Below are 17,116 nucleotides of genomic sequence, written 5' to 3' on the forward strand. Positions count from 1 at the left end.
CCTGAGTCTGCTTTCATTGCCACCCCAGATGTGGCCCCTTCTGCCATGAACTAGGTTAGAGGGATGGGGCAGCAGGGCTGAGGTGGCACTGGGCCATCACCACTGTCCAACTGAGATCCCACACACACTGAGCCAGGGGCCCAAAGGTGGTAGAACACTCCTCGGCCCAGGCCACGTGACCGGGAGCCAGGACTCCTGGGTTCTCTGCTTGGATCTAGGAGAGAAGTGGTGTCCAATGGTTAGAGCAGGGAAGCTGAGAACACTCTCAGGTTTTATTTCAGAGTAGGAGGTGGGTGGGGGGTCAAGTGGATACAAGCAGGAATTGGGGGCCAGGACACCTGGGTTCCATCCCTGGGATTAGCAAAGGAGTGGGGTCTGGTGGTTAGAATGGGGAAGCTGGGAGTTGGGACTCCTGGGTTAGGTTCCTGAATCTGAGAGAGGATGGGCTCTAGTGGTTAGAAAAAAAGATTTGGAAGGCAGGACTCCCAGTTTTCCTTCCCCTGTTTGCCCCCCCATTAATGATATGTACCATTGCTGTGAAGTCCGCAGGTGGGAAAGTGTACTGTGTTATATAACTGAGAGCAAGTTGTAAGTAACAACTCCCACAGAGCCAAATTCCACCACTCAGGGCTGTCAGCCCAAGGGTGGCGAGCTCTGAAAAGGCACTAACACAGCAGGAGCGTTGCACCATGGAAATCTTCCCCAAGCCACATTGGGAGCTGTTTGCCTTGTACCAGCCAGGCCCCTGGGGGTGAGGGAAAAAGCCAGAGTCTCCAACCATCACCCGCTGCTACAAATTATACACAGGTTGTTTCCTCTGTGGCCTGAGGAGTCCACAAACAATCAGAGCTTTGTAGAAGAAATGCAAGATACGAGTCAGGTCTATTCTGGGGATAGTTTTGTTTTTACATTTTAAAAAAATGGACCCAGAGTGCTGCTGTTGCTCTTGACACAGTACAAGCCCCCAACAGATCAGGACAAATAAGAGAGTTTTTGATTTGCTGGAAAGTCTTTATTTAAAAACAAACCACATCCACAGGACCACTAGGTCTACGCCCAGCACTGCAGGCTGGAACCTGCTGCTTTACTGGAGGGCATCACAACAGAGTTGGGGGGGGAAACTCCCCCACCCAGCAGCTAAAGCAAGAAGGGAGGGAGGGGGGGAGCACAGTTCCATCCCAGAATACGCTGAGTAACCCCATTAACTCTATCCCAACCACTTTATTACAGCTAGGGCTCCTCATTTTATTTTTAGGGTGCACAACGTGCCAGGCCTAGCTACGTACCCACTGCAGCTCGGGGGGGTGGGGATGTTGCACCAGCTTGTCACTCACAGAACACAGCGAGTACCGGTAGTGGGCTCACATGCTATTTAAAGGGATACCACCCTATTCCTATACACGGGTGGCATCTGAGGTGCAGTGGGATATGAATTTTCTCTGCAACTGAGGGAGACCCTGCAGATTTTAGAGTAACCCCAAGTGGCCAGTAGATGACGCTTGGGCTCATTTTATTTCTGCTCCTTAGCCAAGTCTCTGGCAGTGTTATGGATTGTAAGGGCAGAAAGGACCATTATTAGCATCTGGGGGGCGACAGCAACCACCAGCCCCAGGCACGGGCCAGGACCCTGTCCACTAGGTCCTATACAGATACAGAACAAAGCTGGGGCCTGTCCCAAAGAGCTTCTAGTCTAATCCAGCCTCCTGCAGAACAATTCAGAGCATCCCCCCAGCCATTCCTGCACCTAGCCCAGAATGGTTCTTGGAGCCAGAGCACACTTAGCCCTTGGCCAATATTCAGGGTCCTGCCTCTGCTCCTCCCACTTCAGCCTGAACCCCCATCCCCTCCCCCTGAGCCAGCTACTCCCCCACCTTTGGGCCACATCAGAGAGAGTGCCTCTAGGAGGGAAAGGCCCCTCATGTTCCAGTCCCCACCCCACTGAACCAGCCTGGCCCCCCACCCTGGGGCCCAGATGTAAAGGTCCATCGAGCTCCAAGCAGTTTGGCTCAATCTGAGTCAGGTTGCCGTTCAGGTCAGGCCAGCACTGTCTTTACCTTGGGAAGCAGGCATTTCTTTATCACAACTCAAGATGGATCCAGCTCATGCTGTCTGTCCACCAGACCCACAAAGCTGCCTGTTGCCACGTCTGTTCAGCCCACTGGGCTTTTAGACCTTATTCATCTTCCCCATAGTGCAAGGTAGCTGGGATCAGAACTCCTGGCTTAGCCCTGTTCTCAGATAGCCTGAGAACAGATGTAAAGCCTAGCTCTGTATAGACCCCTGCTCTGACTGCTTTAACTCAGAAGACTGTGGGCACTCCTGGAGGACTTGAGATATTTAAAGGGATACTGCCCTTTTCCTGGATACATCAGGAACTGAGTACAGAAGAATTAGGTGGATTTGCTATTACTTAAGAGTCTTTAAATCAAGACTGGATACCCGTCTGAAATAAAAGTTATGCTGTAGCTCAACTGCCAGATATGGGCTGGATGAGATTCCATGGTCTGCATCTCACAGGTCAGCAAAGAGGAGCACAATTGCCTCGAAATCTATGAAGTACTCAACAACAGGAAAGAGAAATGGAGGAACTGAGGGGAAGAAAAACACCAGCCACTGAACCATGGTGAATCACTTTTATTCCCTACATCATATGGGATGCCAAATCAGAAAGCATCCAAGGGCTTCAGTCTGGTCATTAAGCAAGGCTGAACAATCAGACACTACAGAAGATGGCTCAGCCATTTCCAGTCCTGCCCTGATTGGGGGAGAGGAGGAGATCTAAGATCCTGATCTTCCTCCACCTGGTGGGGAATATGGGGATTAGAGAGAAGAGGCAGCAACAGAAGGAGGGCCAGCGTGACCCCCAGGCAGCATCGATCAATGGCAGATCAGTTCGCTGTCGTCAGATGGGATGGGTTTTAGGAGCGAGACACAGAGCAGTTCGCAGATAGTAACTCTGTCTGGTTGAGCCAGGGACGGGACCAGACCTGGAACTCACAGAGCAGTTTCTGCAGGGGGGAAAAACGTCCCACAATTAGATAGTCATGAAACACAGTATGGCTGCTGTAATACCTGGCTGAACTGGCTTATGTCCAGGTACACTGCAGCGCAAGAATCAGGCCCAAGGTTTTAGGGACAGTGAAAGCACCCACTCACGCAGCACTGGTATGAAACTTTTGTGTAGTTTATTGATGGGAACTAATAATTTACCAGTGTGATCCCAAACCAGCACCCATGCATAGCTTCAGATAATCCCAACACTAACAGCGAGTCAATTTATGCCCCATACACCCAGTCTGTTAAAAGTGTCTTTTGTTTCCTATTTTACTTTCTCCAAAGGGCACCATCGGGTTAAAAGGTTAGGGGCTTCTTTATTTAGGATTCCTTACCCGAGTCACTACTGATAGGGTAGGGTGTAAATAGGCTTCCCTTCCACAGAACATTTCTACTTTTGGGCAAAACTATCCAACCCCCAAAAATCTTTCAGCCAAAAACAGCTATTTGGATTTCAATATGGCGCTGTGGTGCTTCGCAAGAGTTGTAATTTGAGTGCCTCATCTCCCATTCCCCTGATAGTTTGCACTCTCTGGCCAGACTCCATCTCTCAAGATTCACCTCTTAGCCAGTCTGTGGCAGTGAGATGCAGGCTGGACAGGGAGCCTGGCTTACAGAGCATAATAGGAGCCCCAAGTCCCCAAACGACAACACCTATGAAGTGCTATGGTGCCATTCTGCATGGATATATTTCAGTTTATGGCTGAAATATTGATATTTTCTGTGGCAAGAGGGCACTTTTTGCACACACGCCAAAGTTTAGTTGGGATTTTGCCAAAACTAAATTTTTCATTGAACAAACAATTTCAGTGGAAAACTTTTGACCAGCCCATTATGGACATCTTAGACCACAGAGCTACAATTTTCCAGAGAGCCTAAGGAAAATCTGATGTCTCGTTATCCTAACTGAACACTCCCTTTTACTATTACCATTCCTCTCAAGGGGGATGGTGAAAAGGAACTACAATTGTCAGTTTCACTTCTGTTTACATTCTGGGGAAAGTCAATTTCACACACTGGTTACATTCAGTGCCAGTGTTTGGATTGCTAGGGGCTTGTTTTAAAATTAGAAACATTTTCATTATTTTAAATTACTATGAAGCTTTGAGACACTGTTAACACAAAACTTATGATGTATCCACTTGAAGACTGAGATACTCCCTAAGCTTATTTATATTACACTAGCACCCATAAACCTTACCTGTGATCATGGCCCCACTGTGCCAGGTTCTGACAATCCCTACTCCACAGAACTTGCAATCCAAATAGATGAAGGGTGGGCAGGGGAAACAGGCACAGTGAAGTGGGAGGGACTTGCCCGAGGTAAGAGATGTTGTGCAGCACCCTGTACTCTAAATCGTCCAAAGTAACCCAAGTCCACCTAAAGGTGTTGCTTTCCAGATGTTTCAAGATGCTGTCCCTCCTGCTTGGGAGAAGCTCCCCGTACACATCTGCAAAGCTATCGCACTACCCTCCTTCAAATACTTCCTTAAAGTTCTCCTCTACCATGATGCCTACAAAAACAAATTCAACAGCCAGACTGCGGGTGTGCTGAGGCCACTGTCCAATTGTGGCTCCCCGGTTTGTCTGCCATCTTTTGTCTTATACCTAGATTGGAAGCTCTCTGGGGCTTTTTTTTTGTTCTGTTTGTACAGCACTGAACACAATGGGGTCCTGGCCCATGACTGGAACTTGTAGGTGCTGTGGTTCTACAAATAAGTTCCATGCCAGGCAGGGATCCCTGACCTCACAAGACAGAACTGAGCCCACACAAAGTTGACACCTCAACTAGACGCTATGCAGTTTTCTCTGCTCACCTGTTGCTCTGATGCTGGCGGCAAGGGGCATGTGCTGACATCCCCGTTTCCAAGGCCTGCCCCATTTTTCCGGCACTGTGTTGTCACCAGCTGAACGGTCAGGTAATATTTCATGCCAGCCACCACCTGGAACAAGAGCAGAGATTCCCAGAGTGAGGAAGGTTCTAGACATTTCCCACTTCTGATCAACAGTGGAAAATTGAGGAATCAAGAGTTTCAGCTCCAAAAACTGCAAGTGTTCTGTTTGCAGAGGGTAGTGCTTGAGAGGCCCCCCCAATCTCAGTTGTGGCCTCCATCATGTCAACAACTGCACAGACAGCCTCTCTCCCCCACCACCTCCAGACCGAAATCAGGGCCTACATTTGTGCCAGGCACTGTGCAGAAACCACCCCTGGACTGAGGTCAGGACCCCATTTTTCCCAGGCACTACACAGATTCCTCCTCCTGCCCTCCCATAAAAATCTATGCAGCCCCCATGCCAGGCGCTGTGGCTGTTCCAAAGCTCACTGAAATCAATGGAAGACTGTCCCAGACCTGTAGAACTTGGACAATAGACAAAGAGTGGGAGAGGAAACAACAACACAGAGAGGGAAAGGGACTTGCCTAAGATCAGTAACAGAGCCAGGAATAAAACTCAGGTCTCTTGAGTCCCATTCCAGTGCACTCAACCATTACTGTATTTAGAGCACTATTTGTTCCTCAGAGTAGGCTGAAAAATAAAAAGCCACCCCCAGGAGCAGCAGCGGCCCACTTCCCCAGCACCTAAGATTTAGTTAGGGGTATTTTTAGTAAAAGACTTTTTGGTTATTGCCAGTGACCTGTACTTGACTTTAGTAAAAATACCCGTGCCTAAATCATAGCCATAACCGTGGCATCTCTTGGTCTGTTTTAGAAGCTAATCACATTGAGCTCATTAAGTCTCTCACCATCAGGCATTTTTTTCCCAGCCCTCTGATCACTTCTCTGGCTCTTCGCTGCACCCTCTCCAATTTTTCAATGTCCTTTTGAAAATGTGGCCCTCAGAACTGGACTCAGTGTTCCAGTATCACTCCCTCCAATGCTATATGCAGAAGTAAAATCCCCTCCCTGCTCCTACTCCCCTGTTTACACAGGCAAGGATCACACTGGGAACTCATGCTGTGCTGCTTGTCCACTGTAACCCCGAAATCCTGCTCAGGGTCACTGCTTTCCAGGACACAGTCTCCTAGTCCATAGGGGCAGCCTGCATTTCTTGTTCCTAGATGTATAACTTTGCATCTGGCTACATTACAATGCATTGTGTTGGAACAGGCCTGGCTCCCCAAGCGACACAGATCGCTCTGTAGGACTGCCCTGTCCTCAGCACTAGGTGCCACTCCACTAATCCTTCCTCATCTTCTGTGGATGGATGGAAGGAAGATATGGATTGTGATGGCCGGGTCCATCTGGCACCAGTGACAATAAAGAGCTGGCGCTTTAAAAAGAGGAGTCCAAGAAATGTGGCCCAGGGGACAGCTCACTGGGCTGGAAATCAGATCACTGGGTTCTAGTCCCCACTCTGCCACTGACCCTGGGCAAGTTCCTTCCCTTCTTTGCACCCCCACTTCCTCTCCCACCCTTTGCCTACTTCGGTTAGAAGTTCTTCAGGGCAGGGGCTGTCTCTCACTCTGTGTCTGTGCGGCATGTGGCACAACCAGGGCCCACAAACTCAGCACGGAGGGGGCTGTCTTGGCCCAGGCTTCTAGGTGTTACCATAATAACTGCCTACTTAGCCCAGATCTCCCCTAGAAAGAACCTGGTGAGATCAAGACAGTCCCAGATCAGCTCAATCATCATGGTATAGGTTAGACTTTCCATAGACAAGTGAGCATTAAGACATAGAATAGGTGGACATGGTGGGAAGGGAGGGTGTAACTAGGAAATAAAACCAGGAGGATACAAGAGGCATGATGCAAGCAGCAACCTGTTGTTCCAGCTTATGTCCCTATTACAGCTCTTCCCCTTCCAGTGGAGCAGGTAGATGCTAGAGAGCCCAACCACAAGTGGGTGGTTTACACCCACTTGCCAATATGCAGCATGCACCTGTATTTATGCCACCTGTTTGTATGGCCCCAAACTCCACTGCATGCCTCTGCCCACGTTCCACTAATATGGGGAAGCTTAGCACCAAAACTGACTGTTCACTCCGTAGGGAATTTCTCAAACTGGTGGAGCAGGGAACCCTAGACGTTAATGCCAGAAGGGACCATCCCGATCATCTCTGACCTTCTGTATATCACAGGCCTGAGCGTTTCCCCCAGCCATTTCTGCACCCTTTGGTTGAGCGGTAGTGTGTCTTGTAGGAAGACATCCCATCTTGGTTTAAAGGCTCCAAGCGATGGAGAATCCACCCCATCCCTCTGTCAGCTGGTCCAATGGTTAATCTCCCTCCCTGTTAAAAATGTGCACCTTATTTCTAGTCTGAATTTGTCCAGCTTCAGCTCCCAGCTGTTGGGGCTCATTTTGCCTTTGTCCGCTGGGTTAAAAGGTCCGCTATCAGCAATCTCCTCCCCATGGCGGTACTTGCAGACCATGATCAAATCACCTATTCACCTTCTCCTAGAGAAACTAAATACTGGGTTTTCCAGCCCTCAAATCACTTTTGTGGCTCTTCTCTGAGTTCTCTCCAATCATCGATACCCTTTCAAAGGGTAGACACCAGAACCAGACAGTACCCGGTAGTGGTCTCACTGACACCATAGCAGGGTGGATAAAAATCAATGATTAAAAAACAAAAACTTAAAAAAAATTGGATTGTTTTGATAAAATGCTTTGAGGGAAAAAACCTATCTAAAGATAATTTAAATTAAGATCCATGATGAGATGTCTTTGAGCTATAATGTAAATAGGGATTATAAATTCTATAGTATGAGACAATATATTCATGTAATGTTTAGGAAAAGTTTTGTAAATGAGTTCCAACAGTTCATGGATTAGGACCCAATCTTATGGGGTTCCAGGGGCTTCTGTACAGATTTAGGTTAATCTTTCTACCTACCCAATGAGACTCAGTGCTCAGTCTAAAAGATACCATCAGAGATGCTTAGTTTTGCAGTTCTCAAACCATGGATTTAGGTCTCCAGAAGTAACATGCTTGTTAACAGCAAAAAATGTTTTTAAAATAAATATATAGAGGTGAGAAACGACAGACTTCAACTCTATTGTCCTTCAGCAAATTTGTGTACAGAGTCAATCCCTTACCTCTCTCTAGAAGTGCAAAGTTTCAAAAAGTTCAATGAATAGAAGATTGTTGGGGGCGGAATAGATCTGGACAAGGAAAAGAAGTCTGGAGATAAATGTGAGAAGCGAGGGACATACGGCTTTTTGTTAAAATAGCATGTTTACTGTTGAAGAAAAAAAATCCAGAATACTTAACATTGTTGTTTTAGTTAAACAAAACAATTTAAATGTCTGTCTGGTGATGTTCTCCTCCTAATACAGCATGGCAAGAAAATCCTCCAAATATTAAGGATTCTCCAATTCAACAGGTTATAGTTCACCTCCCAATGACTTCATAAATATCTGCTTCAATTACTTTTGGTAAATGAAATAACCAAACAATCATTCATTTTCTGAGATAGCTGTAAAACTAATCTGAAAAGTTTTCAAAATAAATCACTGTTTAAAAATGTATAGTGTGTACCTTCTAAAAATGAAAGCTACATCTATCTCCGAGTTGTGAAGAATATATATTAAGGTTATACCAACCAACAAGAATGCACTTTTATTAAATCAAGTCTTCCTGACTAGTGATTTAAATCATGATTTAAATCACATCCACCCTGCACCGTAGACAGAGGTAATAGCATTACCCTACTCCTGCTTGCTTATTCCTCTGCTTTGATGTCCAAGGGTCACATTAGCCCTGTTAGCCACAGCATCGCACTGGGAGCTCATGTTCCTACACACCTCATAAGTCCTTTTCAGTGTCACTGTGTTCCAGGAATCAAGACCCTCAATTGTTCTTGTAGCGCTTCACGGAGCCCTCCCCAGTTCCTCCTCTCACCCCTCCAAGAAACCAACGGTGGCTGAATCGGACCAGCAAGTCCACGGTCACAGGCTAATGAGACATGGCGAAGAAAGCAGAGATGCTCCCAGTGAGAATCTGGGCTTTTGTCCCCATACTGCAAGCCTTGGACAAAAGGCATCACAGAAGCCCAAAGTAACCATTATCAAAGGTTTCAGAGTAACAGCCGTGTTAGTCTGTATTCGCAAAAAGAAAAGGAGGACTTGTGGCACCTTAGAGACTAACCAATTTATTAGAGCATAAGCTTTCGTGAGCTACAGCTCACTTCCTCAGATGCATATCATGGAAACTGCAGCAGGCTTTATATATACACAGAGAATATGAACCAATACCTCCTCCCACCCCACTGTCCTGCTGGTAATAGCTTATCTAAAGTGATCATCAGGTGGGCCATTTCCAGCACAAATCCAGGTTTTCTCACCCTCCACCCCCCCACACAAATTCACTCTCCTGCTGGTGATAGCCCATCCAAAGTGACAACTCTTTACACAATGTGCATGACAATCAAGTTGGGCTATTTCCTGCACAAATCCAGGTTTTCTCACATCCCCCCCACCCCCATACACACACAAACTCACTCTCCTGCTGGTAATAGCTCATCCAAACTGACCACTCTTCAAGTTTAAATCCAAGTTAAACCAGAACATCTGGGGGGGGGGGGGTAGGAAAAAACAAGAGGAAACAGGCTACCTTGCATAATGACTTAGCCACTCCCAGTCTCTATTTAAACCTAAATTAATAGTATCCAATTTGCAAATGAATTCCAATTCAGCAGTTTCTCGCTGGGCTGGTTCTTCGGAGCCTTATGCGCTGGAGAGCTGTAAACAACATTCCGTGGGGAGCAATATTCTATTGTGAGATCACATCTGCCCAGTATGAGATGGCTACAACCCATCTCAGTGAAAACCAGCTTCCGAGAGCAAGAGGGCACAGGGTCAGCGTACACAAGTTCACAAAAAGAGACCATGGACCGGCACTGTTCACGCTAGACCGGAGGAGAAAAAGAGGAGATAGGATGGAAGGATACAACCATGACGACTGAGAGAGAAGGGAGATGGGGAACTTCCCACCCCTACAAGCCCTCCCACCAATCTTAGTCGGTAACCAGTATAGCACCCGACATGATGGGGGGGCCTCCCCAATCTCAGCTGAGATTTCTAGGCACTAGTGTAACACCAATAACAACTGTGACTTTTCCTTCTAGGGAGATCAGGGCTCACAATGAGATCAGACAGTCCTAGACCAGATCCATCATCATACATGCCTTCTTCCTCCAGCACAGTTAGATTTTCATGTACACAACCAAGAGTTGACATACTGTGAGCTAATCCAGAGTGGGCAGAGGCAGAGGGAAGAGAGTGCATGGGACCCTGACCATCAGATCCCAGCCAGGGTCCCACCCAGCACAACAGGAGCCCCCCCTCACCCCTGATCCCAGACGGGGTCTTGCACAGCATCAGCAGGAGAGCACACACACACTATATCCCAGACAGCAAATGGGGAGCCCCCACAAAACCCCTGTTGCATTGGGTGCTTTCAGCAGTGGTGGAAGAGAACCAGTGGCAATGGGAGTGAGCCTGCGTGGCCAGGTGACTAGGAGAGAAGCAGGGCAGGGTGTGGGTCTAGGCAAACAAGGTGCTTGGTAATGCCCTTGCTGCAAAGCAGCATTCTTGCTGTCTGGATACAGCAATAATAGGCCTATCAGCCAATACTCACTTCTCCCGCCCTCCTGGCCTGTGTTACACCCTAAGCATAGAAGGCGAGTAAGTCTGCAGGCAGGAGGCCTAGAGACAATTATTTTATTTTAGATGAGAGCTGAGGTTCTGGCACACAGGGTGCATGGATGCCAACCAATGCCCTTCCTCACGACCCTCTGCATGGGGATCCCGACAGTCCCACGCTGGTACTCACTCCGGGAAGGGTCTCTCCACAGCCAGGAGGGTTAGAGATGTAATTCAGTGGGAGCGGAGATTGTGGGCTCAGATACAGGGTCACACGTGTACAAAATAGTGGCACAGGAAAGTGGGTGCCACCATGGTCTGCCCCATATGCATCCTGTCTGCTTATGCTCCTCTTTGCCAGGTTTTCTCCACAGCCCGTGGGCTACAGCTGGGTTTTGTTACAGGAAGCTGAGACACTGGGGCTCAGAGAGAGGAGGACTTGCAGGGTCCAGGGCTCCCCCAGTGGTTACCCAGACTGGCAAGACACTGGGCTGTCACGGAAGAAGTTAGCACGAATCCTTGGTCGTCGCCCCATGGATCAGCAGTGTGTGTGCGCCGACAAAAGTTGCTCTCACAGGACACCTCCCTGCAACCTGCCACCCCATAACCAGCATCCTTGTCCCCTACCTGGCCACAAGGGCCTCCCAGCCCCCCACACCTCTGCCCCCCATCAGGCCCAGTCCCTGAACCCCACCGGGCTGTGGGGCTTCCCCTACTCCTCCAGGGCCCAGTCCCTGCCCCCTGCCTATACCCAGCTCCGTCCTCTGTCAGATCCAGGGCTCTCCGAGGGGACCCAAACCCCACCCCGAATCCACCCCTGCCCCAGCTCCAACCCGGACACCCGCACCCCCGGCTGCGGCGCTGCCCCACAGCAGGCTCCAGCCCCGGCCCTCCTGACCTGGCTGCGAGCCCGCAGCACCCGCTCCGCCCGGGAGTAGTGCAGGCTGTTGCTGGCCCGGTTATAGGCCTCCACCGCGAACCGCACAGCCGCCTGCACCCCGGGATCCGAGACCGGCACCTCCTGCAGCCCCCCGACCAGGCGCTCCCCGCGCAGCCCCCGCCCCGCCAGGAGCAGCAGCCACAGCGCCGCCAGGCACACGCTCACTCCGGCGCTCGGCATTGCTGCGAATGAGAGGCCTGGGCGCCGCCCCCAGGAGAGCCCCACTAGCCCCGCCTCTCCAGCTAGCCCCGCCTCTCCTTTTAGCCCCGCCCCTGTGGCCCCCACCTGCCCTGATTCCTTCCCTCCTATCTGCCTCTAGCACTCGGGAGAAGTGCCCCATACGCTTGTGGGTACTGCCTCCCACCCCCAGTGTCCTCCTACCTGCCCCTTGCTGTGACACCTACAGCATCCTTGGGCTACCGGCGCTGGAGTTATGGGGGGAAAGCAGAGGGGGCCCTTAATGAATGTGGGCGGGGCGGGAGGCAGCAAGGAGCCAGGACACCCCTTAGCTGGGTGCTCAGCTGGTATCCTCCTCGCTTCTGAGCTCAGCTGCAGCAAGACTGGCTCCTTCCCTCTGCTCTTACCCCTCCCCCCAGCCATCTGCCCGTCTTGACCCCGACCGGTTACCCCAGCTCCTCCCTTCTGCCCTTAGCCATCCCACCTTCAGAATATTGCACAAGAACAAAATCTGAGGACTGGAGTAATAGAAATGGGAATTTCCACGTAAGCTCGTCAGTTGGAAACAATAGAGGACATCACAGGATAACTGTATGATGATGCGTATTTGTCGATCACAGGATAACTGCGAGTCACCAATGTGATGCAGCCATGAAAAAAAGGCAAATGCAGTCCTAGAGTGTATTAGGCAAGAGCTTTCCAGTGGCAAAAGGGAAGTTTTAATGCCATTGGACCAGGCACTGGGAAGACCTCATCTGGAATACTGCATGTAGCTCTGGTCACCTATGGCCAAGAAAAAGGAATCCAAACTGGCCCAGCTGCAGAGAAAGGCTCCTAGGCTGATCAGAGGAATGGAGAACTGATCTTACAAGAGGAGACTAAAAAACTGGGTTTGTTTAGCCTAGAAAGGCTTTGTGAGTTCTGTCAGTTAACCAGTTCTTAATCCATTTCATGTGTGCTTTATTGATACTGTGTATTGCTAATGTTTTAATCAGACTGTCATGGTATAAAGTCAAACACCTTACACGAGTCTAAGTACATTCCATCTACAACCAACCATTACCTCTATCAACCAAACTTACAATCTCCTCAACGAATGAAATCAGCTCTGATGAGACATATTTCCTACAGATAGCCCATCTGCCAGGTGTCACCATCCAAAAGGGATGGGTTCAATTATCCAGGGCTTCCTTCTGAAAGCTTGAACAACATTGGCTCAAGCCTTCACCCAGAAACCCAGGAAAGTTACCACCCCGGGCACCCTTATACCTCCCCCATATAAGCACCAAGTGTAGGGTTTAAAACACAAAGATTAAAGGCTTTATTGGGAGTGCGGGACACACAAGAAACTTGGGAAAGCCAGCAGTTAGTGAATCAACACCATCTATTAGGTAAGACTCCCCACCTTTAGGTGCCTTAACTTCAGTCCTCTCACCGTTGTGAGTGGTTAATGAGGTAATGCCGTCTATGTCTAACATTAGTTGCTTCCCTTGTCCGCTGCTCCCCATGGTTGTCCAGAGTTGGCACAGACCAAGCTTCAGACAAGTCCATCTCCGGCCCTCAAAGGAAAGGATGTCTGGGATGCACCAGTGATTATTACAGCTCCTCTCTGACCAACAGATGACAGCACAGAGCCATGAAATTTCTACCCATCTGGCATTCTCAAGCAGCTGTGTCTGGTCCACTCTTCTCCCTGTTCACCACAACAGGGGTCAATAGAAATAATAGAAATGCTGAACTGGAAGGGCCCTCATTAGGTCATCCAGTCCTGTCCCTTGCACTGAGGCAGGACTAAGTATTATCTACCCCATCCCTGACAGGTGTTTATATAGCCTGTTCTTAAAAACCTCCAGTGATGGAGATTCCACACCCTCCCTAGGTAATTTGTTCCAGTGCTTAACTACTCCTACAGTTATGAAGTTTTTCCTAATATCTAACCTAAATCTCCCTTGCTGCAATTTAACCCCATTACTCTTTGTCCTGTCCTCAGTGGATAAGGAGAACAATCTTGTCACCCTCCTCTTTATAACAACCTTGTACATACTATCGTGTCCCCCCTCAGTCTTCTCTTCTCTTCTCTAGGCTAAACAAACTCAATTTTTTCAATCTTTCCTTATAGGTCATGTACGCTAGATCCCTAATTATTTTTGTTGCTCTCCTCTGGACTTTCTCCAATTTGTCCACATTTTTTCTAAAGTGAGGTAGAACTGGGCACAATACTCCTGCTGAGGCCTTATCAGTGCTGAGTAGAGTGGAAGAATTACTTCTCCTATCTTGCTTACAACACCCCTGCTAATACATGCTACAGTGATGTTTGCTTTCTTTTGCAAGAATATTACATTGTTGACTCATATTTAGTTTGTGATTCATTATAACCGCAGATCCTTTTCTGCAGTGCTCCTTCCTAGCTAGTCATTTCCCCATTTTTTATTTGTGCAATTCATTATTCCTTCCTAAGAATAGTACTTTGCATTTGTTCATATTGAATTTCATCCTATTTATTTCAGACCATTTCTCCACTTTGTCAAGTTCATTTTGAAATTCTAATTTTGTTCTCCAAAGCATTTATAACCAGCGTTCCCTGTAATTTTTCCCACCCATGTGTGGAATGAATTTTGTTATATGCACCAAGATAGTGCCGGACAGGCTGGGGCTGCAGGATAGGCACCCCTCCCCAAGCCACCGCAGGTCCAGGCCGGGGCTGGGTTCAGGGAGGGGAGCTCCAACTGCAACAGGTACGGGCCGGGACGCCCGGGTTCAGACTGGGTATACGCTGGGACGGCCAGGTTTGGGCTGGGTCGCCCTGGCTGTGGCTGGGTCTAGGTCAGGCCATTTGGGCCCCGCTGCCCCAGCTGTGGCTGGGTTTGGGCTGGGCTGCCCGGATTTGGGATCAGGCCAGGCCACCGCAACTCGGTCCTGACAGGGCAACCTGGGTTTGGGCCAGGCTGCCCCGGCTGCAGCTGGGGCCAGACCAGGCTGCCCTGTCTGCAGCTGGGGCCTCACCATGCCACATCGGCTAGGTTCGGGCCAGGGTAGGGGAGCCCTGGCCGCAACAGCTCCGGGCCGTGGAATACTTGGGGCCAGGGGGCCTCCCCGGCTCTGGCAGGTTAGGGGCTGGGCTAGGTTGGGGCTGGGGCAGCGGTGCCCCTCCCCTGGCCGCAGCAGGTTCCCAGGCGGGTTCCCTGAGCACCTGCACAGTGCTAAATAGGGCGCTACACAGCCGCGCAGCTTACAGGAAATTTAGCTTTCAACCCCTCCCAGCATGCTATCACCTGCAAACTCTACAAGTGCACTCTCTATGCCATTACCCAATTTATCAATTAAGATATTAAATGGAATTGGACCTAGGGCAGATCCTTGTGGGACCCCACTTGCTATACACGTCCAGCTTGATTGTGAACCATTGCGTATGAGAAGGCCATGTGAGACAGTATCAAAAGTCTTACTGAGAAATGTAACATAAGAATGGCCAAACTGGGTCAGATCAGTGGTCCATCTAGCCCAGGATCCTGTCTTCTGACAGTGGCCAATGCCAGATGCTTCAGGGGAATGAACAGAAGAGGGCAATCATCATGTGAGCCATCTGCTGTCATCCACTCCCAGCTTCTGGCAATCAGAGGCTTAGCCATCTTGGCTAATACCCCTTGATGGACCTATCCTCCATGAACTTATCTAATTATTTTTTGAGACCAGTTATACTTTTGGCCTTCTCAACATCCACTGGCAAGGAGTTCCACAGGTTGACTGTTCATCTTGTGAAGAAGTACTTCCTTTTGTTTGTTTTAAACCTGCTGCCTATTAATTTCATTTGGTAACCCCTGGTTCTTGTGTTATGTGAAGGCTTAAATAACACTTATTCACTTTCTCCAATCATTCATGATTTTATAGACCTCTACTGTGTCCCGCCTTAGTCATCTCTTTTTCAAGATGAAAAGTCCCAGTCTTTTTGATCTCTCCTTGTATGGAAGCTCTTCCATACTCCCAGTCTTTTTTGTTGCCCTTTTCTGTACCTTTTCCAATCTAATCTATCTTTTTGAGATGGGGTGACCAGAACTTGATGAAGTATTCAAGATGTGGGCATACCATGGATTTATAGGTGCATTATGATATTTACTGTCTTTCATCTATCCCTTTCCTTATGGTTCCTAACATTCTGTTTGCTGTTTTGACTGATGCTGCACATCGAGCAGATGTTTTCAGAGAACTTTCCACAACGACTCCAAGTTCTTGCTCTTTCCTTTCTTTATTTAGAGCCCATCATTTTGTATGTAGAGTTGGGATTATGTTTTCCAGTGTATATTACTTTGCATTTATCAACATTGAATTTCATCTGCCATTTTGTTGCCCGGTCACCCAGTTTCATGAGATCCCTTTGTAACTCTTTGCAGTCTGCTTTGGACTTAACTACCTTGAGTAGTTTTGTATCATCTGCAAACTTTGCCGCCTCACTGTTTACCCTTTTTTCCAGATCATTTATGAATATGTGGACTAGGACTGGTCCCAGAACAGACCCCTGGGACACCGCTATTTATCTCTCTCCACTGCGAAAACTGACCATTGAGTCCTACCCTTTGTCTCCTGTCTTGTAACCAGTTACTGATTCATGAGAGGACCTTCCCTCTTATCCCCTGACTCCTTACTTTGCTTAAGAGTGTTTGGTGTGGGACCTATCAAAGGCTTTCTGTCAGTCCAAATACACTACAACAACAACAGGATCACCCTTGTCCACGTTTGTTGACCCCTTCAAAGGATTGTAATAGATTGTGAGGCATGATTTCCCTTCACAAAAGCCTTGTTGATTCTTCCCCAACAAATCATGATCACCTTTGTGTCTGATGATTCTGTTCTTCACTATAGTTTCAAACAATTATCCTGGTACTGAAGTTAGAATCATAGAATATCAGGCTTGGAAGGGACCTCAGGAGGTCATCTAGTCCAACCCCCTGCTCAAAGCAGGACCAATCCCCAATTTTTGGCCCAATCCAATTTAGCTCAAACCACTGAGCTATCCCTCCACCTCCCCAGTGAGTTAAAGGCTAACTCACTTTTAATTGCCAGGATCACCTCTGGAGCCTTATTTTAAAAATTGGCATTACATTACCTATCCTCCAGTCATCTAGTTCAGAGCCTGATTTAAGTGATAGGTTAAATATCAGTTACTAGTTCTACAATTTCATATTTGAGTTCCTTGAGAACTCTTGGGTGAATACCAGCTGGTCCTGGTGACTTATTTGCTGTTTAATTTATTTATTTGTTGCCGTTAGGCCTTAAAATTTGTTACTGTACTAAAGTCAAGAAATATCACATCTACTGCTTCCCCCCATCCAAAAGGCTTACTACCCTGACAAAGAAGGATATTAGG

At 48.4% G+C, this 17,116-nt stretch overlaps 1 protein-coding gene across 1 annotated transcript; it reads right to left on the minus strand.

Annotated features, from left to right (window-relative positions):
* Window positions 1-2,619: 2,619 nt before the first annotated feature.
* On the minus strand, window positions 2,620-11,772 carry CST6 (cystatin E/M). The gene is made up of 3 exons (XM_084633210.1): window positions 11,536-11,772; window positions 4,872-4,997; window positions 2,620-3,008 (listed from the first exon to the last, which is right to left on the minus strand). The coding sequence occupies exons 1-3, from the start codon at window positions 11,755-11,757 to the stop codon at window positions 2,919-2,921; spliced, it is 438 nt and encodes a 145-aa protein (XP_084489336.1). The 5' UTR covers window positions 11,758-11,772; the 3' UTR covers window positions 2,620-2,918.
* Between the last annotated feature and the right edge of the window lie 5,344 nt (window positions 11,773-17,116).

The sequence above is a fragment of the Lepidochelys olivacea genome, assembly GCF_965140295.1.
Source record: "Lepidochelys olivacea isolate rLepOli2 genome assembly, chromosome: 7".
Classification (NCBI taxonomy): domain Eukaryota; kingdom Metazoa; phylum Chordata; order Testudines; family Cheloniidae; genus Lepidochelys; species Lepidochelys olivacea.